This window comes from Prunus avium, chromosome 5, assembly GCF_965620075.1.
Source record: "Prunus avium chromosome 5, drPruAviu1.hap1.1, whole genome shotgun sequence".
Taxonomy (NCBI): Eukaryota; Viridiplantae; Streptophyta; class Magnoliopsida; order Rosales; family Rosaceae; genus Prunus; species Prunus avium.
This window is the reverse complement of record NC_142288.1, coordinates 7,910,370-7,934,169: the sequence shown is the minus strand read 5'-3', so window position 1 is coordinate 7,934,169 and position 23,800 is coordinate 7,910,370. Positions and strand designations below refer to the sequence as shown.

The window sequence follows — 23,800 nt, the reverse complement described above, 5'->3', positions numbered from 1 at the left end:
GTTTTGAGTAGTTCTAGAGATCGGATTGCACCCAAACTTTACCAAATGACTCCTCCCCCCGTATTATGATGTTGCCCAAGTTCTAGGCTCGATCCGAAATCAATAGGTGTAAGAAATTGGACAATTCAAGTTCAAAGGCAGTTCATTCCCAATCAGTGTTGTTGGTGTATTCCTTTGTTCTAGAGACGGATTTCACTCAAAACTAACCAAATGACTCGTCCCACCATATTGTGATGTTGCCCAAGTTTTGGGCTCGATCCGAAATCAGTAGGTGTAAGAAATTGGACAATTCAAGTTCAAAGGCAGTTCGTTCCAAATTGGAGTGGTTGGTGTTTTGGGTAGTTCTAGAGATCGGATTTCACCCAAACTTAACCAAATGACTCCTCCCACCATATTATGATATTGGCCAAGTTTTGGGCTTGATCCGAAATCAATACGTGTCGGAAATTGGACAATTTATGTTCAAAGGCGGTTCGTTCCTAATCGGAGTGGTTGGTGTATTCCATAGTTCTAGAGATCGGATTTCACTCAAAACTAACCAAATGACTCCTCCCACCATATTGTGATGTTGCCCATGTTTTGGGCTCGATCCGAAATCAATAGGTGTAAAAAATTGGACAATTCAAGTTCAAAGGCAGTTCGTTCCTAATTGGAGTGGTTGGTGTTTTGGGTAGTTCTGGAGATCGGATTTCACTCAAACTTAACCAAATGATTCCTCCCACCACATTATGATGTTGCCCAAGTTTTGGGTTGGATCCGAAATCAATAGGTGTAAGAAATTGGACAATTCAAGTTTAGTGGCAGTTCGTTCCTAATTGGGGTGGTTGGTGTTTTGGGTAGTTCTAGAGATCGGATTTCACTCAAACTTAACGAAATGACTCATCCCAATATATGATGATGTTGCCCAAGTTTTGGCCTCGATCCGCAATCAATAGGTGTAAGAAATTGGACGATTCAAGTTCGAAGGAAGTTCGTTCCCAATTGGGATGGTTGGTGTATCGGGTAGTACTAGAGATCGTATTTCACTCAAAATTAACCGCATCACTCCCCCCACCATATGATGATGTTGACCAAGTTTTGGGCTCGATCCGAAATCAATAGGTGTAAGAAATTGGACAATTCAAGATTAAATGCTGTTCGTTCCAAGTTGCATTGGTTGGTGTATTGGGTAGTTCTAGAGTTCGGATTTCACTCAAACTTTAACAAATGACTCCACCCACCATATTATGATGTTGCCCAAGTTTTGGGCTCGATCCCAAATCAATAGGTGTATGAAATTGGACAATTTATGTTCAAAGGCAGTTCGTTCCTAATTGGAGTGGTTGGTGTTTTGGGTAGTTCTAGAGATCGGATTTCACTCAAACTTAACCAAATGACTCCTCCCACCATATTATGGTGTTGCCCCAGTTTTGGGCTCGATCCGAATTCAATAGGTGTAAGAAATTGGACAATTCAAGTTCAAAGGCAGTTCTTTCCTAATTGGAGTGTTTGGTGTTTTGGGTAGTTCTAGAGATCGGATTGCACCCAAACTTTACCAAATGACTCCTCCCCCCGTATTATGATGTTGCCCAAGTTCTGGGCTCGATCCGAAATCAATAGGTGTAAGAAATTGGACAATTCAAGTTCAAAGGCATATCATTCCCAATCGGTGTTGTTGGTGTATTCCTTTGTTCTAGAGACGGATTTCACTCAAAACTAACCAAATGACTCGTCCCACCATATGATGATGTTGTCCAAGTTTTGGGCTCGATCCGAAATCAATAGGTGTAAGAAATTGGACAATTCAAGAACAAATGCTGTTCGTTCCAAGTTGCATTGGTTGGTGTATTGGGTAGTTCTAGAGTTCGGATTTCACTCAAACTTTATCAAATGACTCCACCCACCATATTATGATGTTGCCCAAGTGTTGGGCTCGATCCCAAATCAATAGGTGTATGAAATTGGACAATTTATGTTCAAAGGCAGTTCGTTCCTAATTGGAGTGGTTGGTGTTTTGGGTAGTTCTAGAGATCGGATGTCACTCAAACTTAACCAAATGACTCTGCCCCCCATATTATGGTGTTCCCCAAGTTTTGGGCTCGATCCGAAATCAATAGGTGTAAGAAATTAGACAATTTAATTTCAAAGGTAGTTCGTTTCTAATTGGAGTGGTTGGTGTATTCCATAGTTCTAGAGATCGGATTTCACTGAAAACTAACCAAATGACTCCTCCCACCAGTTTATGATGTTGCCCAAGTTTTGGGCTCGATCCGAAATCAATAGGTGTAAGAAATTGAACAATTCAAGTTCAAAGGCAGTTCGTTCCTAATTGAAGTGGTTGGTGTATTCCATAGTTCTAAAGATCGGATTTCACTCAAAATTAACCGAATGACTCCTCCCACCATATTATGTTGTTGCCCAAGTTCTGGGGTTGATTCGAAATCAATAGGGGCAAGAAATTGGGCAATTCACGTTCAATGGCAGTTCGTTCCAAATTGGGGTGGTTGGTATATTGGGTAGTTCTAGGGATCAGATTGCACTCAAAATTAATCAAATGACTCCTCCCACCATATTTTGATGTTCCCCAAGTTTTGGGCTCGATCCGAAATCAATAGGTGTAAGAAATTGGACAATTCAAGTTCAAAGGCAGTTCGTTCCTAATCGGAGTGGTCGGTGTATTCCATAGTTCAAGAGATCGGATTTCACTCAAAACTAACCAAATGACTACTCCCTCCATATTACGATGTTGCCCAAGTTTGGGGCTCGATCCGAAATCAATAGATGTAAGGAATTGGACAATTTATGTTCAAAAGCAGTTTGTTCCTAATCGGTGTGGTTGGTGTATTCAATACTTCTAGAGATCGGATTTCATTCAAAACTAACCAAATGACTCCTCCCACCATATTATGATGTTGCCCAGGTTTTGGGCTCGATCCGAAATCAATTGGTGTAAGTAGTTGGACAATTCAAGTCCAAAGGCAGTTCGTTCCTAATTGGAGTGGTCGGTGTTTTGCGTAGTTCTAGAGATCGGATTTCTCTCAAACTTAACCAAATGACTCCTCCCACCGTATTATGATGTTGCCCAAGTTTTGGGATCGATCTGAAATCAATAGGTGTAAGAAATTGTACAATTTATGTTCAAAGGTAGTTCGTTCCTAATTGGAGTGGTTGGTGTTTTGGGTAGTTCTAGAGATCGGATTTCACTCAGATTTAACCAAACCACTACTCCCACCATATTATGATGTTGCCCAAGTTTTGTGCTCCATCCGAAATCAAAAGGTGTAAGAAATTTGACAATTTATGTTCAAAGGCAGTTCGTTCCTAATCGGAGTGGTTGGTGTATTCCATAGTTCTAGAGATCGGATTTCACTGAAAACTAACCAAACGACTCCCCCCACCATATTATGATGTTGCCCAAGTTTTGGGCTCGATCCGAAATCAATAGGTGTAAGAAATTGGACAATTCAAGTTCAAAGGAAGTTCGTTCCTAATTGTTATGGTTGGTGTATCGGGTAGTACTGGAGATCGGATTTCACTCAAAATTAACCGCATGACTCCTCCCACCATATTATGATGTTGACCCAGTTTTGGGCTCGATCCGAAATCAATAGGTTTAAGAAATTGGACAATTCAAGCTCAAACGCAGTTCGTTCCTATTTGGAGTGGTTGGTGTTTTGGGTAGTTCTAGAGATTGGATTTCATTCAAACTTAACCAAATGACTCCGCCCACCATACGATGATGTTGCCCAAGTTTTGGGCTCAATCCGAAATAAATAGGGGTATGAAATTGGACAATTCAAGTTCAAAGGCAGTTCGTTCCTAATCGGAGTGGTTGGTGTATTGCATAGTTCTAGAGATCTGATTTCACTCAAAACTAACCAAATGACTCCTCCCCCCATATTGTGATGTTGCCCAACTTTTGAGCTCGATCCGAAATCAATAGGTGTAAGAAATTCGACAATTCAAGTTCAAAGGCAGTTCGTTCCTAGTTGGAGTGGTTAGTGTTTTGGCTAGTTCTAGAGATTGGATTTCAGTCAAACTTAACCAAATGAATCCTCCCACCATATTATGATGTTGCCCAAGTTTTGGGCTCCATCCGAAATAAATTGGGGTATGAAATTGGACAATTCAAGTTCAAAGGCAGTTCGTTCCTCGTCGGAGTGGTTGGTGTATTCCACAGTTCTAGAGATCAGATTTCACTAAAAACTAACCAAATGACTCCTCCCACCATATTGTGATGTTGCCCAAGTTTTGGCCTCGATCCGAAATAAATAGGTGTAAGAAATTGGACAATTCAAGTTCAACGGCAGTTCGTTACTAATTGAAGTGATTGGTGTTTTCGGTAGTTCTAGGGATCGGATTTCACTCAAACTTAACCAAATGACTCCTCCCACCATATTATGTTGTTGCCCAAGTTTTGGGCTCGATGCGGAATCAATAGGTGTAAGAAATTGGACAATTCAAGTTCAAAGGCAGTTCGTTCCTAATTGGAGTGGTTGGTGTTTTGCGTAGTTCTAGAGATCGGATTTCACACAAACTTAATCAAATGACTCCTCCCACCGTATTATGATGTTTCCCAAATTTTGGGCTCGATCCGAAATCAATAGGTGTAAGAAATTGGACAGTTCAAATTCAAAGGCAGTTCGTTCCTAATTGGAGTCGTTGGTGTTTTGGGTAGTTCTAGAGATCGGATTTTACTCAAACTTAAGCAAATGACTCCTCCCACCATATTATGATGTTGCCCAAGTTTTGGGCTCGATCCGAAATCAATAGGTGTAAGAAATTGCACAATTCAAGTTCAAAGGCAGTTCGTTCCTAATCGGAGTGGTTGCTGTGTTCCATAGCTCCAGAGATCAGATTTCACTAAAAACTAACCAAATGACTCCTCCCACCATATTGTGATGTTGCCCAAGTTTTGGCCTCGATCCGAAATAAATAGGTGTAAGAAATTGGACAATTCAAGTTCAACGGCAGTTCGTTACTAATTGAAGTGATTGGTGTTTTCGGTAGTTCTAGGGATCGGATTTCACTCAAACTTAACCAAATGACTCCTCCCACCATATTATGTTGTTGCCCAAGTTTTGGGCTCGATGCGGAATCAATAGGTGTAAGAAATTGGACAATTCAAGTTCAAAGGCAGTTCGTTCCTAATTGGAGTGGTTGGTGTTTTGCGTAGTTCTAGAGATCGGATTTCACACAAACTTAACCAAATGACTCCTCCCACCGTATTATGATGTTTCCCAAATTTTGGGCTCGATCCGAAATTAATAGGTGTAAGAAATTGGACAGTTCAAATTCAAAGGCAGTTCGTTCCTAATTGGAGTGGTTGGTGTTTTGGGTAGTTCTAGAGATCGGATTTTACTCAAACTTAAGCAAATGACTCCTCCCCCCATATTATGATGTTGCCCAAGTTTTGGGCTCAACCCGAAATCAATAGGTGTAAGAAATTGCACAATTCAAGTTCAAAGGCAGTTCGTTCCTAATCGGAGTGGTTGCTGTGTTCCATAGCTCTAGAGATCGGATTTCACTCAAAACCAACCAAATGACTCCTCCCACCGTATTATGATGTTGGCCAAGTTTTGGGCTCGATCCGAAATCAATAGGTTTAAGAAATTGGACAATTTACGTTCAAAGGCAGTGCGTTCCTAATCGGAGTGGTTGGTGTATTCCATAATTCTGGACATCGGATTTCACTCAAAACTAACCAAATGACTCCTCCCACCATATTGTGATGTTGCCCAAGTTTTGGGCTCGATCCGAAATCAATGGGTGTAAGAAATTCGACAATTCAAGGTCAAAGGCCGTTCGTTCCTAGTTGGAGTGGTTGGTGTTTTGGGTAGTTCTAGAGATCGGATTTCACTGAAACAAAACCAAATGACTCCTCCCACTATATTTTGATGTTGCCCAAGTTTTGGGCTCGATCCGAAATCAATAGGTGTAAGAAATTGGACAATTCAGGTTCAAAGGCATTTCGTTCCAAATTGGAGTGGTTGGTGTTTTGGGTAGTTCTAGAGATCGGATTTAACTCAAACTTATCCAAATGACTCCTCCCACCATATTATTTTGTTGCCCAAGTTCTGGGGTTGATCTGAAATCTATAGGTGAAAGAAATTGGACAATTCACGTTCAGTGGCAGTTCGTTCCAAATTGTGGTGGTTGGTATATTGGGTACTTCTAGAGATCGGATTTCACTCAAAATTAACCAAATGACTCCTCCCACCATATTATGATGTTGCCCAAATTTTGGGCTCGATCCAAAATCAATAGGTGTAAGAAATTAGATAATTCAAGTTCAAAGTCAGTTCGTTCCTAATTGGAGTGGTTGGTTTTTTGGGTAGTTCTCGAGATCGGATTTCACTCAAAATTAACCGAATGACTCCTCCCACCATATTATGAGGTTGCCGAAGTTTTGGGCTCGATCTTTAATCAATAGGTGTAAGAAATTGGAAAATTCAACGTCAAAGGCAGTTCGTTCCTAATTGGAGTGGTTGGTGTTTTGGGTAGTTCTAGAGATTGATTTCACTCAAACTTAAGCAAATGACTCCTCCCACAATATTATGATGTTGCCCCAGTTTTGGGCTCGATCCGAAGTCAATAGGTGTAAGAAATTGGACAATTCAAGTTCAAAGGCAGTTCGTTCCTAATTGGAGTGGTTAGTGTTCTGGGTAGTTCTAGAGATCGGATTTCACTCAAACTTAACCAAATGACTCCTCCCACCGTATTATGATATTGCCCAAGGTTTGGGCTCGATCCGAAATCAATAGGTGAAACAAATTGGACAATTTATGTTCAAACGCAGTTCGTTCCTAATTGGAGTGGTTGGTGTTTTGGGCAGTTCTAGAGATTGGATTTCACTCAAACTTAAGAAAATGACTCCTCCCACCATATTATGATGTTGCCCCAGTTTTGGGCTCGATCCGAAATCAATAGGTGTAAGAAATTGGACAATTCAAGTTCAAAGGCTGTTCGTTCCTAATAGGAGTGGTTGGTGTTTTGGGTAGTTCTAGAGATCGGACTTCACTCAAACTTAACGAAATGACTCCTCCCACCATATTATGATTTTTCCCAAGTTTTGGGCTCGATCCAAAATCAATAGGTGTAAGAAATTGGACAATTAAAGTTGAAAGGCCGTTCGTTCCTAATTGGAGTGGTTGGTGTTTTGGGTAGTTCTAGAGATCGAATTTCACTCAAACTTAACCAAATGACTCCTCCCACCATATTATGATGTTGCCCAAGTTTTGGGCTCGATCCGAAATCAATAGGTGTAAGAAATTGGACAATTCAAGTTCAAAGGCAGTTCGTTCCTAATTGGAGTGGTTGGTGTTTTGGGTAGTTCTAGAGGTTGGATTTCACTCAAACTTAACCAAATGACTCCTCCCACCATATTATGATGTTGCCCAAGTTTTGGGCTAGATCCGAAATCAATAGGTGTAAGAAATTTTACAATTCAAGTTCAAAGGGAGTTCGTTCCTAATTGGAGTGGATGGTGTTTTGGGTAGTTCTGGAGATCGGATTTCACTCAAACTTAACCAAATGACTCCTCCCACCATATTATGATGTTGCCCAAGTTTTGGGCTCGATCCGAAATCAATAGGACTAAGAAATTGGACAATTTATGTTCAAAGCCGGTTCATTCCTAATGGGAGTGGTTGGTGTATTCCATAGTTCTAGAGATCGGATTTCACTCAAAACTAACCAAATGACTCCTCCCACCATATTATGATGTTGCCCAAGTTTTGGGCTCGATCCGAAATAAATAGGTGTAAGAAATTCGACAATTCAAGTTCAAAGGCAGTTCGTTCCTGATTGGAGTGGTTGGTGTTTTGGGTAGTTCTAGAGATCGGATTTCACTCAAACTTAACCAAAAGACTCCTCCCACCACATTATGATGTTGCCCCAGTTTTGGGCTCTATTCGAAATCAATAGGTGTAAGAAATTGGACAATTCAAGTTCAAAGGCAGTTCGTTCCTAATTGGAGTGGTTGGTGTTCTGGGTAGTTCTAGAGATCGGATTTCACTCAAAACTAACCAAATGACTCCTCCCACCATGTTATGATGTTGGCCAAGTTTTGGGCTCGATCCGAAATCAATAGGTGTAAGAAATTGGAAAATTTAGGTTCAATGGCAGTTCGTTCCTAATCGGAGTTGTTGGTGTATTCCATAGTTCTAGAGATCGGATTTCACTCAAAACTAACCAAATGACTCCTCCCACTGTATAATGATGTTGCCCAAGTTTTGGGTTCAATCCGAAATCAATAGGTGTGAGAAATTGGACAATTCAAGTTCAAAGGCAGTTCGTTCCTAATTGGAGTGGTTGATGATTTGGGTAGTTCTAGAGATCGGATTTCACTCAAACTTAACCAAATGACTCCTCCCACCACATTATGATGTTGCCCCAGTTTTGGGCTCTATTCGAAATCAATAGGTGTAAGAAATTGGACAATTCAAGTTCAAAGGCAGTTCGTTCCTAATTGGAGTGGTTGGTGTTTTGGGTAGTTCTAGAGATCGGATTTCACTCAAACTTAACCAAATGACTCCTCCCACCATATTATGATGTTGCCCAAGTTTTGGGCTCGATCCGAAATCAATAGTTGTAAGAAATTGCACAATTCAAGTTCAAAGGCAGTTTGTTCCTAATTGGAGTGGTTGGTGTTTTGGGTAGTTATAGAGGTTGGATTTCACTCAAACTTAACCAAATGACTCCTCCCACCACATTATGATGTTGCCCAAGTTTTGGGCTCGATCCGAAATCAATAGGTGTAAGAAATTTGACAATTTATGTTCAAAGCCGGTTCATTCCTAATCGGAGTGCTTGGTGTATTCCATAGTTCTAGAGATCGCATTTCACTCAAAATTAACCAAATGACTCCTCCCACCATATTATGATGTTGCCGAACTTTTGGGCTCGATCCAAAATCAATAGGTGTAAGAAATTGGACAATTCAAATTCGAAGGTAGTTCGTTCCTAATTGGGTGGGTTGGTGTATTGGCTAGTTCTAGAGATCGGATTTCACTCAAACTTATCCAAATGACTCCTCCGACCATATTACGATGTTGCCCATGTTTTGGGCTTGATCCGAAATCAATAGGTTTAAGAAATTGGACAATTTATGTTCAAAGGCAGTTCGTTCCTAATCGGAGTTGTTGGTCTATTCCATAGTTCTAGAGAACGGATTTCACTCAAAACTAACCAAATGACTCCTCCCACCATATTATGATATTGCCCAAGTTTTGGGCTCGATTCGAAATCAATAGGTGTAAGAAATTGGACAATTCAAGTTCAAAGGCAGTTCGTTCCTAATTGGAGTGGTTGGTGTTCTGGGTAGTTCTAGAGATCGGATTTCACTCAAACCTAACCAAATGACTCCTCCCACCATATTATGATGTTGGCCAAGTTTTGGGCTCGATCCGAAATCAATAGGTGTAAGAAATCGGACAATTTATGTTCAATGGCAGTTCGTTCCTAATCGGAGTGGTTGGTGTATTCCATAGTTCTAGAGATCGGATTTCACTCAAAACTAACTAAATGACTCCTCCCACCATATTATGATGTTGCCCAAGTTTTGGGTTCAATCCGAAATCAATAGGTGTAGGAAACTGGACAATTCAAGTTCAAAGGTAGTTCGTTCCAAATTGGAGTGGTTGGTGTTTTGGGTCGTTCCAAAGATCGGATTTCACTCAAAATTAACCAAATGACTCCTCCAAACATATTATGATGTTGCCCAAGTTTTGGGCTCGATCCGAAATCAATAGGTGTAAGAAATTGGATAATTTATGTTCAAAGGCAGTTCGTTCCTAATCAGAGTGGTTGGTGTATTCCATAGTTTAAGAGATCGGATTTCACTCAAAACTAACCAAATGACTCCTCCCACCATATTATGACGTTGCCCAAGTTTTGGGCTCTATCTGAAATCAACAGGTGAAAGAAATTGGACAATTCATGTTCAGAGGCAGTTCGTTACTAATTGGAGTGGTTGGTGTTTTGGGTAGTTCTAGAGAACGGATTTCACCCAAAATTAACCAAAATGACTCCTCCCACCATATTATGTTGTTGCCCAAGTTTTGGGCTAGATCCGAAATCAATAGGTGGAAGAAATTGGACAATTTATGTTCAAAGGCAGTTCGTTCCTAATAGGAGTGGTTGGTGTATTCCACAGTTCTAGAGATCGGATTTGACTCAAAACTAACCAAATGACTGCTCCCACCATATTATGATGTTGCCCAAGTTTTGGGCTCGATCCGAAATCAATAGGTGTAAGAAATTGGACAATTCAAGTTCAAAGGCAGTTCGTTCCTAATTGGAGTGGTTGGGGTTTTGGGTAGTTCTAGAGATCGGATTTCACTCAAACTTAACCAAATGACTCCTCCCACCATATTATGATGGTGCCCAAGTTTTGGGCTCGATCCGAAAGCAATATGTGTAAGAAATTGGACAATTCGAGTTCAAAGGCAATTCGTTCCTAATTGGAGTGGTTGGTGTTTTGGGTAGTTCTAGGGATCGGATTTCACTCAAATTTAACCAAATGACTCCTCCCACCATATTATGATGTTGCCCAAGTTTTGGGCTCGATCCGAAATCAATAGGTGTAAGAAATTGGACAATTCACGTTCAAAGGCAGTTCGTTCCTAATTGTAGTGGTTGGGGTTTTGGGTAGTTCTAGAGATCGGATTTCACTCAAACTTAACGAAATGACTCCTCCCACCATATTATGTTGTTGCCCAAGTTTTGGGCTTGATCCGAAATCAATAGGTGTAAGAAGTTGGACAATTCAAGTTCAAAGGCGGTCTGCTGAGGTGTAATAGGGGCAGAGAACTCATGTTTAATTTCCATCTCTTCACAAACATGCTGATCATATTTGTCAAGCTTTGGTAGACCACTCACTAACTCTCGCTTGGACAATTTATGCAAGTCTCTAAAATTCACATGTCCAAGTCTTTGATGCCACAAGACACTTGTTTCATTCACAACCTTGTTGCAAACAACTTCTTTTGCATCATTGACACCATCAATGCAATAACAATTGTCCCTAGACTTTGACACACTCACAATCTCATTGCCACCCTTTCCAATGATTTTGCAGCCATGCTTGGAGTATCTAACTTCTACTATTCCATCATCACACAGCTGACTCACACTAATGAGATTGGATGTGAGACCCTCAACAAATCTAACATTCTTAAGCTCGGGTAAACCAGGGATACAAACAGTACCTTTCCCCACAACTTGAGACTTGTGACCCCTACCAAAAGTCACAGTGCCTCCATCAAAAGGGCTGAGAGATGAGAAAACACTCTTATCACCAGACATTTGTTTGGAACAGCCACTATCAAAGTACCAAGAATTGGTGTTTGAAGCAGCAAAAGCATTTAGCACAACAAGACATTTGGCATGACCTTTTGCAATCCAAGTAGACTTAGGCACAATGGGTGAACTCATTTTAAGGGAGACAAGTTTGGCAATCTTTGTGACTTCATTTAGCAAATGATCAACTTGATCTTGCAAAGATTTGGGATTCCTTTTAGATTTTGAAGACAACATTCTGGTCTTATCCATTTTGAACATATGACAGACTGGTCGAATATGATCAGTCAACCCACACCTGTGACAAGTTGGAACAAACTTAGTTTTCTTGACACCCAGCTGAACATCAAGAGGAGCAATGGCTGGAGTTTTTGACTCGACAAACTTAGTGGTAGAGCTAGACGACTTAGAATTAAAAAGATCAAATCCAAGACCACCTTTGTCCCCATGAAGTTTTCCCATATTCAACATTTTGTCAATTTTTGAAGCACCAATGGTCATAGATATAACCTTACTTTTTGCTTCATTCAATTCACTTAGGAGCAGTTTGTTTGAGTTCTGGAACCCAATGTTACTCTCCTTGAGCACAATAACTTGATTTTCAAGATTACTCCTAATTGACACAAGTGCAACAATTTCTTTTTCTAAAGACACAAATTTGTCACACAACTCCTTTTTGGTTTCTTTTAAGATGAGAATTTCATGCTTCAGTTCTTGGTTATTTGCCTCAAGTTTGAGACTCTCTTCTTTCAAGGAAAAAGTCTCTTTGAACAAGCAATCATAATTTCTTCCTAAGGACTCGTATGACAGGTCATCAGACTCAAAATCAGAATCATCAGACACAGGATGCACAGAAGCAACAAAGGCAACTTGTTGATCATCATCATCAGAGGAAGATGAATCCTCTTGAGACACTTCACTTTCACTCTCACTCCAGCTCACTTTCTTGGCCTTGTCCTTTCCTTTGGAGTAATTTTTCTGATTGTTTGCACAGTCAGCAGCATAGTGCCCAATGCCTCCACATGTGAAGCACATGACAGATTTTCTAAAGTCTTTAGTGAAAGGTTTGACATCCTTGTTCCTCTCATTAGACCGATCAGTTGATGGTCTAAACTGTCTCTCACTACTAGAGCTACCCTCTCTAGCAAACTTTCCCTTATCCTTAAGAATTCTCCTAAATTTTTTGACAAACAAGGCCATCTCATCCTCAAAATCGGAAGATTTTTCACCACCTTTCAGAGAGGAAACATGCACTCCTTGAAGTGCAACACTTTTTGATTTTTTAGTGTCATTTTCTTCCATATTCAACTCCATCTCATAGGTTTTTAATTTTCCTACAAGCTTGCCAAGCTTAATTTCATTTAAGTTTTGAACCTCCATGATTGCGGTTTTCTTTGCTCTAAATCTAGATGGTAGAACACGAAGAATTTTCTGAACAACAAGAAGCTCTTGAATAGGTTGACCAAGACTCATGGCTTCATTTGTGATCATTTCCACTCTCCCATAGAACTCAAAAATAGACTCAGTTTCAGACATCCTAAGTTCTTCAAATTGTGCAAGCACCATATGAAGTTTTAAGGTTCTAACTTGGTCATCCCCTTCATGAACCACCCTTAGTTTATCCCAAACCTTTTTAGCATTTGGGATGTGTTGTATATGTGCAAACTGTGTGCTAGACAAAGCTGTAACTAAGGCATTTCTGGCCTTCTTGTTTGCATATGCAGCAAACACCTCTGCTTCAGTCCATTCAGACCTAGGCTTGGGCACAACTTCACCCTCAACAGTCTTGACCGGAGCAACCCACTCTTTTGTGAGATACACACTTGCATACTCATCAAGAGCATCAAGAAATATCTCAAATTTTTCTCTCCATGCAGCATAGTTATTTCCGTCAAAATAAGGTGGTGAGTTGCAAGATCCAGCAACTCGATCCCTTTCCATAGTGAGTACACCTAAACACCAAAACAAATCCTAGGATCTCTCTATTTGTGTTAAGAGCTGATGCTCTGATACCAATTGAAAATGGTACTCAGGTGACGAGGGGTAAATTTAACTAAACAAAAAAGACACAAGAACTCAAAAATCAAGAGAACACACAGAGTATTGTTGTTAATATTATGTTAACTCGCAATTGTACGGGGCAATTAGTAGTATAGCAAGACAAGTACGAGGTCGTACCCACGAAGACTGAGAAGTTAAAACTAGTTATGTACTTAGATTACCAAATTCAAGAAAGTAGGAGGTTATGTCTAAAACAGAATTTAAAACAAGAGTGGTTGTGATTGTTGAACAAAAGAAGCAAAATGAAATTGCAAACAAAAACAAGTAAACAAATGTAACAAAGAGTGGTTTTAAGAGTTGGAAAACAGATTTTGAGACTAGGGCATTCGAATCACCATAACAATTCAATTCTGGGTTATAAAGATTCAAGTAACAAGTCTAATTCAGATTCAAAGATTGATTCTAGCTAAAGTATGATTAGGCCATGGTGTTTGGTCCTAACCTTGTGTTCCTAATTCCCTAATTTGATCATTTGTTGTCTAACCTAAAATTAAGCATTAGGAACCCATTAAGCATAGAAGAACATTTTAAACAACCAAGTATGTATCTAATCCCTGTTGTCGAATGTCCATACATACTCTTCCTATTCATAGTTCAATTCGAATTAAAGCATGGTGTATACTCTTAATTCAAACCAAGATAGTTAACAAACAAGTTCTAATGGTGATCAATCATTCAAACAAGCATGTTAACTTATAAGCATAATGAATAAGAACATGAATCATGAATCAAACTTGAAACTCCAAACTTATAAACCCAGAATATTCATGTTAGGTTACATCGAAGCCCTAGTTATGGATTTAGCTACTCATAATGGAAAAGAGACTTGAACAGAAATGAGAAAACATAATGAATACAATAAGAGTAGAAAAACCCTTTTTCTGAAGTTCTTGTGGTGTCCAAGGCTTCTCCAAGTGCTTCTCCACTTCTAATGTTTCTCCAAGAGCTTCCCCACTTCTAGAAAGATGTATGAAGGATATGGAGGTGATTTGGGATGAGTTTGAGTGAGTGGTGATGGCTAAGGACGATGAAATTCGTAGGGAAATGGAAGAGAGGTTTGCTGGAGTTGTTTTGGTGATTGTTGGAGTGTTTGGGATTTTGAGAGTGTTTGAGGATGGTTGGAGTGAATTGTGGGGGTTGTGAATCTCAGGATTTGTTGTCTTGAATGTGGAATGGATGTGGTATTTATAGGGAGAGGGGAGTGACAAATCTGAATTCAATATGGCTAATGCATACAACACTTGCATTATAAAAGATGAATTGGTTGATGCACTTCACTAATGCATACAACACTTGCATTATAAAATCTGAATTGGTTGATGCACTTCACCAATAGATCCCACCAGCAGCCCTAGCTCATCTTCATGTCACCATGACCAAGCTTCCAACCAGAAATGATAGCTCATACCTAGCTCACCATGACCAAGCATCCAACCAGCACATGCTGAGGTCAGCATAACCAGCAACTTCAAGGGCTTACAACTTGGGCTTCTCTTAATCAAATTAGGACTTTAAGCACTCGAAATTGAAGTTCAGAATGTCTTCTTTCCAGCCATATGTCATTTGGGCCAATCCAAGGTCTGAGGAGGAAGTTAAGGCCAAAACAAATTGCTAACTCATTTTGCGCGCTGATAAAATCCATCCTGAGCATGGCTCTGTGTTTGCTAGGTAACAGACTCCATATTTATCCAATGGGGCTGAATTTTGGATATGTTATAGTACACACCCATTGGAACAACTTTCATGAAGAATGCTGCCTCATCCGAGCTGTGTAGGTTGCTGAAACAAAGCTTGCAATATGACCTACGGAACTGGACTGGCAAGGGGCTGTAGCCAAAATGAGTTTGTCTTTTAAGCTCTTCTTCCATTCATCCAAATTAGGCCTTAACATGCTTGAATTGCATGAATTATGCTCTCTTGCTCTATAGGCCTACAAAACACACAAAGGGAGGGAAATAATTTAGAATTATAGGAACTAAGCAAAAGAAGTAAGTAAATTGGGCATGTATATGTATGAAATTATGAGCTTAACACACCCCCAAACTTAGATTTTGCTAGTCCTCGAGCAAAACAAAAGAGAAACAAAGATAAAAATAAAACAAGAATTTAACTAGACCACTTTCGTAGGTAACTCGATTGCATTGAGCGTATGCAACAAGCCTTTAAACCTCTAGGCATCCCTAGTAGGAGAAGTTGTGTCTCCTGAGGGTTTAACAGATACGATACCCACAAACGTTTTTCTAACTCTACAAAACAAAATGGTTAGAAAAACAACTTTGAAATCAACTAATGAAAATGAAAGAAAGTTTTAGTCATACCTCCAACACCATAGAGTTGCCAAGATAGGTCATCAATCAGTGTGTACAAGTGGAAGCTATAGCTCAAAGGCACACAGTTTCAAAGCAAGCACACTCAAACCTTGAATAGAGAACATGCTTCGACTCTAATTCTCACAGATAACACTCAATCACTCAGAACCTATGTTTTAATTCTCTCAAGAAAGCATAAGTGAGTGTATGAAATAGAAGCACAAATTTGGTTAGATCTCATGAAAGGAATTAAATACTAAGAATAGAGATACACACATACTTACCAGCACCCATGAATACATCCTCAAAGATCAGCTAGGTCTTTCACAATGTTGTAATGAAAGGCTAAGGTTTAGGGGAAATGGAAGAATTGGAAGGAAAAACAAATAACTTAAGAACATACCAAGGTTGCATGCTTCATTAATCTGCAAGGCATCATTGATTTAGATTGGCATGGCAGCAAACTTCATGGTATCTCCTGGCATAGACTTTATTTTTCACACTTAGATCAAATCGAAACACTTTCATCTTCGTTGATTTGATCTGCATCTTCATTAACTTCATTGCACAGATTCACATCATCTTTATTTAGGTACATGGCTGCAACTTCCTTGCTTCAAACTTTATCTTGGCACACCTTGGTATATTTCTAAGCTATAGGGTATGGCTACAATAGGTCAAGTATCTCAGATTGAGATACAAAGGTAGGGAAATGATGAGGGTGATAGAAGAAAAGGCTTTAAGTGTTTGGCTTCAAGAGGGTTGATGGAACACACATATAGGTAGGGTGAAAAGAAAGCACATAGAATGGTTATGCACACATAGCCTAGCATCACTTCAATGAGTTCATTCATGAATGAGAGCAAGCACATGATATCTGCAAAAGAGAATCATCCTTAGTATTCAATCAAAATGGAATAATGAGATCAATTAGAGTGAATTGAAGAAAATAAGTATGGATGAGAAATAGAACACTTTAAACCCTCTCAAGAAAGCAATTAGGCTCGATATAGCTCACTAGGGTAGTCTCCACTATTTTCCTTCAAGAATTTGAGCGTGGTACTTTAGCCACCAGAATTCTAAGAGCAAAAGCTTTGTGAAGTGCAAAATTCTGATATGAAAACCTCAAATAGCAGCTCCATAGCATTGATTGTATGACATTCTTTAAAAAAATTAAAAATAAAAAATAAAAAAAAATAAATATAAAAAAAAAAAAAATTGTGACAAGAGAACGAAAATTGAAAACACAAATGGATAAGAAAATTGAAATTGAAAACCTTCCCCCCAGACCTGAATTGAACATTGTCCTCAATGTGAAAGCATACAAAAGATGATTGAGAACAAACAAATGATAAAGGGAAAAGTTTAGAAGAAGGTTTAGGAAAAATAAAAAAAATAAAAAAAATGAATATATAAGCAACTCATGGATGACCAGTTAAGGGCCTCAGAAAACACAGCCAGGGGATCCGGGAAGGTTGGAGGGGTCACAATGGTCCCGCTTAAAACCCAAACTTCTTAGACACCGAAGGTGTCGCCTAAAGAACTCCTAGACACTGTATTGACGGAAGTGCTCACTGGAGTTACCATAAGTTAGCTCATATGAAAAATCTTTTTAAATTTTTAAATTTTTTTTATTTTTTTTAAATTTTTATAAAAAAAAACAGAAATTTAAAATAATAACAAGTAAAGAGAAAGGATTGAAATGCTCCCCCTTGATGCGATTAGGTCGATTGCTACCAAGCACCTTCTTCTTGAACACATGGGTTGCCTCCCAAGAAGCGCCTTAGTTACTGTCTTGGCAAGACATTGTGCAATCAGCTAAGTTGATGGTACGAAGGGAAGTTGATCTACCACATGGCCAGTTTGGATGCCAGCTGAAACTCCCTCATAGAATGGCTTTAAACGTTGTCCATTTACTTTGAAAGTCGAGCCATCTTTAGGGTTTTGAATCTCCACAGCTCCATAGGGAGAAACATTGACCACGGTGAATGGGCCTTGCCATCTAGACTTCAATTTTCCTGGAAAGAGACGCAAACGTGAGTTAAACAAAAGAACTGACATACCTTTGGAGAACTCTTTCCGTTGAATGTTTCTGTCATGGTAACTCTTGGTTCGTTCTTTGTAAAGCTTTGCATTCTCATAAGACTCATGTCTAATTTCTTCCAATTCATTCAGCTGAAACTTTCTTGCATGGCCTGCCTTGTCTAGATCAAAATTTAACTTCTTGATGGCCCAAAAAGCATTGTGTTCAAGCTCCATTGGCAGGTGACAAGCTTTCCCAAACACAAGACGATAAGGGCTCATTCCAATGGGAGTCTTATATGCTGTCCTATAAGCCCATAATGCATCATTGAGCTTGGCTGCCCAATCTTTCCTTGTATTGTTCACCACCTTCTCCAAGATGTGCTTAATTTCTCTATTGCTTATTTCCACTTGACCAGAAGTTTGCGGATGATATGGTGTAGAGACTCGATGGGTGATGTTGTACTTCTTCATGAGTGCTTCGAATGGCTTGTTACAGAAGTGGCTGCCTCCATCACTAATGACAGCCCTTGGAGTACCAAACCTTGTGAAAATATTATCCTTCAAGAACTTCAGCACCACCTTATAATCATTGGTTTTGGTGGCTATGGCTTCCACCCATTTAGACACATAATCAACAGCAACAAGTATGTAAGTATAACCAAAGGAAGATGGGAATGGTCCCATGAAATCAATACCCCACACATCGAAGAGCTCCACAACAAGTATGTTATTCAATGGCATTTCATTCCTGCGACTTATGTTCCCCATCCTTTGGCACCTATCACACTTAACACAAAAATTAAATGCATCTTTAAATAGAGTGGGCCAAAAGAAACCAGATTGCAGAATTTTAAGTGCTGTTTTCTTAGCTCCAAAGTGACCTCCACAGGCCAATTCGTGGCTATGCCTAAGTATGCTTTCTTGCTCTTCTTCTGGAACACATCTTCTGATGAGTTGATCCGGGCAATGCTTGAATAAGAAAGGTTCATCCCATACATAATGTTTCACCATGGAAAAGAACTTCTTCTTATCCTGAGAAGTTAGATCATTTCTAAGAACACCACAAGCAAGATAATTAACAAAATCAGCATACCATGGCTCTTTGACTTGGGCAGCATATAGTTGTTCATCAGGGAAAGTCTCATTCAAGGGTAGCACAGCTCCTCCTTTTTCTTCAACCACAATTCTGCTCAAATGATCAGCTACCACATTCTCACATCCCTTCTTATCTCGAATCTCCAAATCGAATTCTTGCAGCAAGAGAATCCATCTAATCAAGCGTGGTTTGGCATCCTTCTTAGTGAGCAAGTATCTAAGGGCTGCATGGTCAGAATAAACAATTACTTTAGAACCAACAAGGTAAGAACGAAATTTTTCTAAAGCAAAAACCACAGCAAGCAACTCCTTCTCTGTTGTGGAGTAGTTGATTTGAGCATCATTCAAGGTCCGGCTAGCATAATGAATCACATGGGGCAGCTTGTTCTTCTTTTGACCTAAAACTGCACCAATAGCAAAGTCAGAGGCATCACACATTATTTCAAATGGTAAAGACCAATCCGGAGCTATGATAATAGGGGCTGAAGTTAGCTCCCTCTTCAAGGTAGAAAAAGCTTCCATGCAAGCTTCATTAAACTCAAAAACAGCATCCTTAGCAAGGAGATTACACAATGGCCTTGTAATGCTTGAGAAATTTTTGATGAACCTTCTATAGAATCCAGCATGACCTAGAAAGCTTCTAATTCCTTTAACAGAGGTAGGGGGTGGAAGATTTGAGATGAGGTCGATCTTGGCTTTATCCACTTCGATTCCCTTGCTTGAAATCACATGGCCTAGTACAATGCCTTGTCTCACCATGAAGTGACACTTCTCCCAATTCAAAATCAGATTTGTTTCCTGGCATCTTTTAAGCACTAGAGACAAGTGGTGAAGACAATTATCAAAAGAGGAACCAAAAACTGAAAAATCATCCATAAATACCTCAATGAATCGTTCCACCATATCTGAAAAGATTGACATCATGCATCTTTGGAAAGTTGCTGGGGCATTGCATAAACCGAATGGCATCCTTCTATAAGCAAACGTACCAAATAGGCATGTGAATGTGGTTTTCTCTTGGTCTTCCGGAGCAATGGGAATTTGATTATAACCTGAAAAACCATCAAGAAAACAATAGTAAGCATGGCCAGATAAACGTTCAAGCATTTGATCAATAAAAGGCAAGGGGAAATGATCTTTTCTAGTGGATGTGTTCAACTTCCTGTAATCAATGCAAACTCTCCAACCAGTGACAGTTCGTGTAGGAACTAGCTCATTCTTCTCATTCTTCACAACGGTGATTCCGGACTTCTTTGGAACAACTTGCACAGGGCTCACCCACTTAGAATCTGAAATTGGGTAGATGATTCCTACATCGAGTAGCTTTAAAACTTCAGCTCTAACCACCTCTTTCATGTTGGGATTTAGCCTCCTTTGGGCATCACGGGATGGTTTGCTGTCTTCTTCCATTAAAATCCGGTGCATGCACATGCTTGGACTAATTCCTTTGATGTCTGCTATGGTCCACCCAATGGCTGTTTTATGCTCTTTTAGAACTTTAATTAAGCTCTCTTCTTCATGTGAGGAGAGACCTGCAGCAATTATAACAGGGAGAGTTTCGTTAGCACCCAAATATGTATATTTAAGATTATTGGGAAGAGGTTTAAGTTCTAGCTTTGGTGGGATGACAATGGATGGCTCCAATTTCGTGGATGATGGTCCAAGAGGCTCGATTGGTGGCCTAAAGGATGGTGGGTATGGCGGAAACACTTCTAAGGCAGCCACCACTTCTTGGAACTCCGGTTCACAAAGATCTTCCTCTTCTTGTGTTAAGACAGCTTCTAGAGCATCATTAGACTTTCTCTGCAAAATTTTGGAAGAAACCTCATGATCCACAACATCAATTGAAAAGCAAGAATCAAGAGAGATAGAAGGTTGAGATAGAGCATTAAGCATTTTAAATTCAACAGTTTCACCCAAAACAGTCATGGAGAGAGTGCTATCTTTCACTTTGATGATTGTGTCTGCAGTGGCCATGAATGGCCTGCCTAGGAGAATGGGATCAACACGATCTCCATTTGGATTGTCTTCCATGTCCATCACTACAAAATCAGCAGGGAGAATTAGTGTATTAACTTGAACTAGAATATCTTCTACAATACCTTTTGGATATTTTATAGAATGATCAGCTAGTTCAAGTCGCATTGAAGTCTTCTTCATTCCTTCTAAGCCAAGCTCTTGATAAACTGAATATGGCAAAACATTGATGCTTGCTCCCAAGTCCAACATGGCTCTTCCAACCTTCTTCCCTCCAATGTTAATGGGAATGTCAAAGCTGCCAGGATCATCTAGTTTTGGTGGAAGCTTCCTTTGCAATACAGCACTTACATTCTGGTCGAGCTTTACTCCTTCATTTGGAGCGAAATTGAGCTTGTGAGTTTTCAAGTCCTTGATGAATTTTCCATATGCAGGAATCTGTTCAATAAGATCAAGCAAAGGCAAATTGATATTAACTTTACTCAAAATATCATAAATCTCTTTAAAAGCCTTATCTTGCTTTGCTTTCTTAAGACGGCCTGGAAATGGAATCTGTGGAACATATGGAGCGGGTGGCACGTATCTATCTTCTTGAAGATGTGGTGGCACAAATTTGTCATCCCTTTTATGCAATTGGAATTGATCGGATTTCTGAGAATCTGATTTGGCCTTAGGAGCAGATTGAGAAGTTTTGAGTTGTTCTCCTTCCGTGGCCATGGTCTCCTCCTCTTCATTTTCTACAATCACAACATCATTTGAAAGATTAGAATCATCTTTATTATCAATGATCTTACCTGATCTGAGCACATGAATGGCCTTGGCTTCTGGGTTCTTTGGATTGATCTCAGTTTGGCTTGGCCATTTCCCAGGCACTCTTTGAGTTATTTCAGCAGCTATTTGGCCTAATTGGACTTCCAATTTGGAGATGGCAGCTTGTGTAGTTTGCTGAAAATTGGATTGGTTGATTGCCATCTGCTTCACTATATCTTCCAATGATGATGATGATTGTTGTGGCCTTTGGAATGAAGGGGGATTTGCTTGATTCTGGGTATTTCTCCATGAAAAGTTTGGATGATTCCTCCAACCTGGATTATAACTTTGAGAGTATGGATCATTTCTTGGACCTTGGTTGTAGGAATTTACCAACTTAGCTTGCTCTTGCACAAATTCTGGATATCCAGCCCCAAGTGGACAAGCTGTGGTAGCATGGTCATGAGATTCACAAATGCTACACACTTCCTTCGGAGGGCTTCTTGAGTTTAATGCAAGAAGAGCATCTAGCTTTTGTTCCAGTTTTGAAATCTGCACACTAGAAGCATCATTAGAACCACTAATAACACGTTTACCTCTTGTATCCGTATGTTGGGTCTCCATTGCTATCTCCTCAAAGAGTTCGTACGTTTCTTCTGGAGTTTTGGTTTTAAAAGAACCACCTGCAAAATTGGTGACTATATTATGACTAGAAGGGGTTAGTCCTTTATAAAACATACGCATTTGAAGCTTCAATGGAATCCCATGATGAGGACATTGGTTGAGCAGCCCATTGAATCTCTCCCATGCTTCACAAATCGATTCATCATCTTGCTGTGCAAATAACAAGATCTTGTCCCTAAGCATGTCGGTCTTTTGCATGGAGAAGTATTTTTCCAGGAACTTCTTTTGAATGGCAGACCATGTAGTGAGTGAACCAGGCTTCAAAGAATTCAACCAATACTTCGCCTTATCCTTTAAAGTGTATGGAAACACTCTCATTCGAAGTTGATCTTCTGTCACACCTGTCAAGGGAAAAGAACTCACAACATTAAAAATATCCTTTATATGAGTCAATGGATCTTCATTAGGTAAACCATAAAAGGAAGGCAGCATATTAAGATGAGAAGATTTAAGCTCATAATTTCGAGCTACAGTGGGCAGCAAAATGCTTGAAGGAGATGCTGGAATTGTTGGGATATCAAGTTCTCCCATGAACTCAATGGCAGCCATCATTTCTTCTTCTTCTTGGTCTGAACTTGCTTCCGAATTTGAAAGTGAAGAACCGGGAAGTTCAGTGTGGAGAGCAAGACTTGTAAATGTAGCAAGAGCTTGCTCTTTTGCAGTTGACAACTCCCTTTCTAGACGATTCTGAATTTCAGAGGTCACTCGTCTGGGTTGCAATGATGGTCCTGCGTTCAAAGATCTAGAACGTTGGAACGAAGACCTCACTTGTTCAAGTAATGGATTTTTAGACATAAACTACCTGAAACAGAAAATTAAATTAATTAGAAACACTAAAAAGAATAGGGTAACCTTGGGCACATAACCAGGGAAGAACTTTCGTTCAGTCCCCGGCAACGGCGCCAAAATTTGTTGTTAATATTATGTTAACTCGCAATTGTACGGGGCAATTAGTAGTATAGCAAGACAAGTACGAGGTCGTACCCACGAAGACTGAGAAGTTAAAACTAGTTATGTACTTAGATTACCAAATTCAAGAAAGTAGGAGGTTATGTCTAAAACAGAATTTAAAACAAGAGTGGTTGTGATTGTTGAACAAAAGAAGCAAAATGAAATTGCAAACAAAAACAAGTAAACAAATGTAACAAAGAGTGGTTTTAAGAGTTGGAAAACAGATTTTGAGACTAGGGCATTCGAATCACCATAACAATTCAATTCTGGGTTATAAAGATTCAAGTAACAAGTCTAATTCAGATTCAAAGATTGATTCTAGCTAAAGTATGATTAGGCCATGGTGTTTGGTCCTAACCTTGTGTTCCTAATTCCCTAATTTGATCATTTGTTGTCTAACCTAAAATTAAGCATTAGGAACCCATTAAGCATAGAAGAACATTTTAAACAACCAAGTATGTATCTAATCCCTGTTGTCGAATGTCCATACATACTCTTCCTATTCATAGTTCAATTCGAATTAAAGCATGGTGTATACTCTTAATTCAAACCAAGATAGTTAACAAACAAGTTCTAATGGTGATCAATCATTCAAACAAGCATGTTAACTTATAAGCATAATGAATAAGAACATGAATCATGAATCAAACTTGAAACTCCAAACTTAT

General features: G+C 39.5%; 1 protein-coding gene and 1 non-coding gene across 2 annotated transcripts; one reads left to right on the top strand and one right to left on the bottom strand.

Annotated features, from left to right (window-relative positions):
* Positions 1-10,879: 10,879 nt before the first annotated feature.
* On the bottom strand, positions 10,880-13,221 carry LOC110755345 (uncharacterized). Its single transcript, XM_088253332.1, has 2 exons — positions 10,948-13,221; positions 10,880-10,891 (listed from the first exon to the last, which is right to left on the bottom strand). The coding sequence occupies exons 1-2, from the start codon at positions 13,219-13,221 to the stop codon at positions 10,880-10,882; spliced, it is 2,286 nt and encodes a 761-aa protein (XP_088109458.1).
* A 9,036-nt stretch (positions 13,222-22,257) lies between these two features.
* On the top strand, positions 22,258-22,364 carry LOC148294243 (small nucleolar RNA R71). The gene has a single exon (XR_015836216.1). It is a non-coding gene; the product is annotated as a small nucleolar RNA R71 (small nucleolar RNA).
* The last annotated feature ends 1,436 nt before the right edge of the window (positions 22,365-23,800 follow it).

Excerpts from the sequence above, each read along its gene's own strand:
- LOC110755345 (XM_088253332.1), bottom strand. The coding sequence starts at position 13,221 with ATGGAAAGGGATCGAGTTGCTGGATCTTGCAACTCACCACCTTATTTT.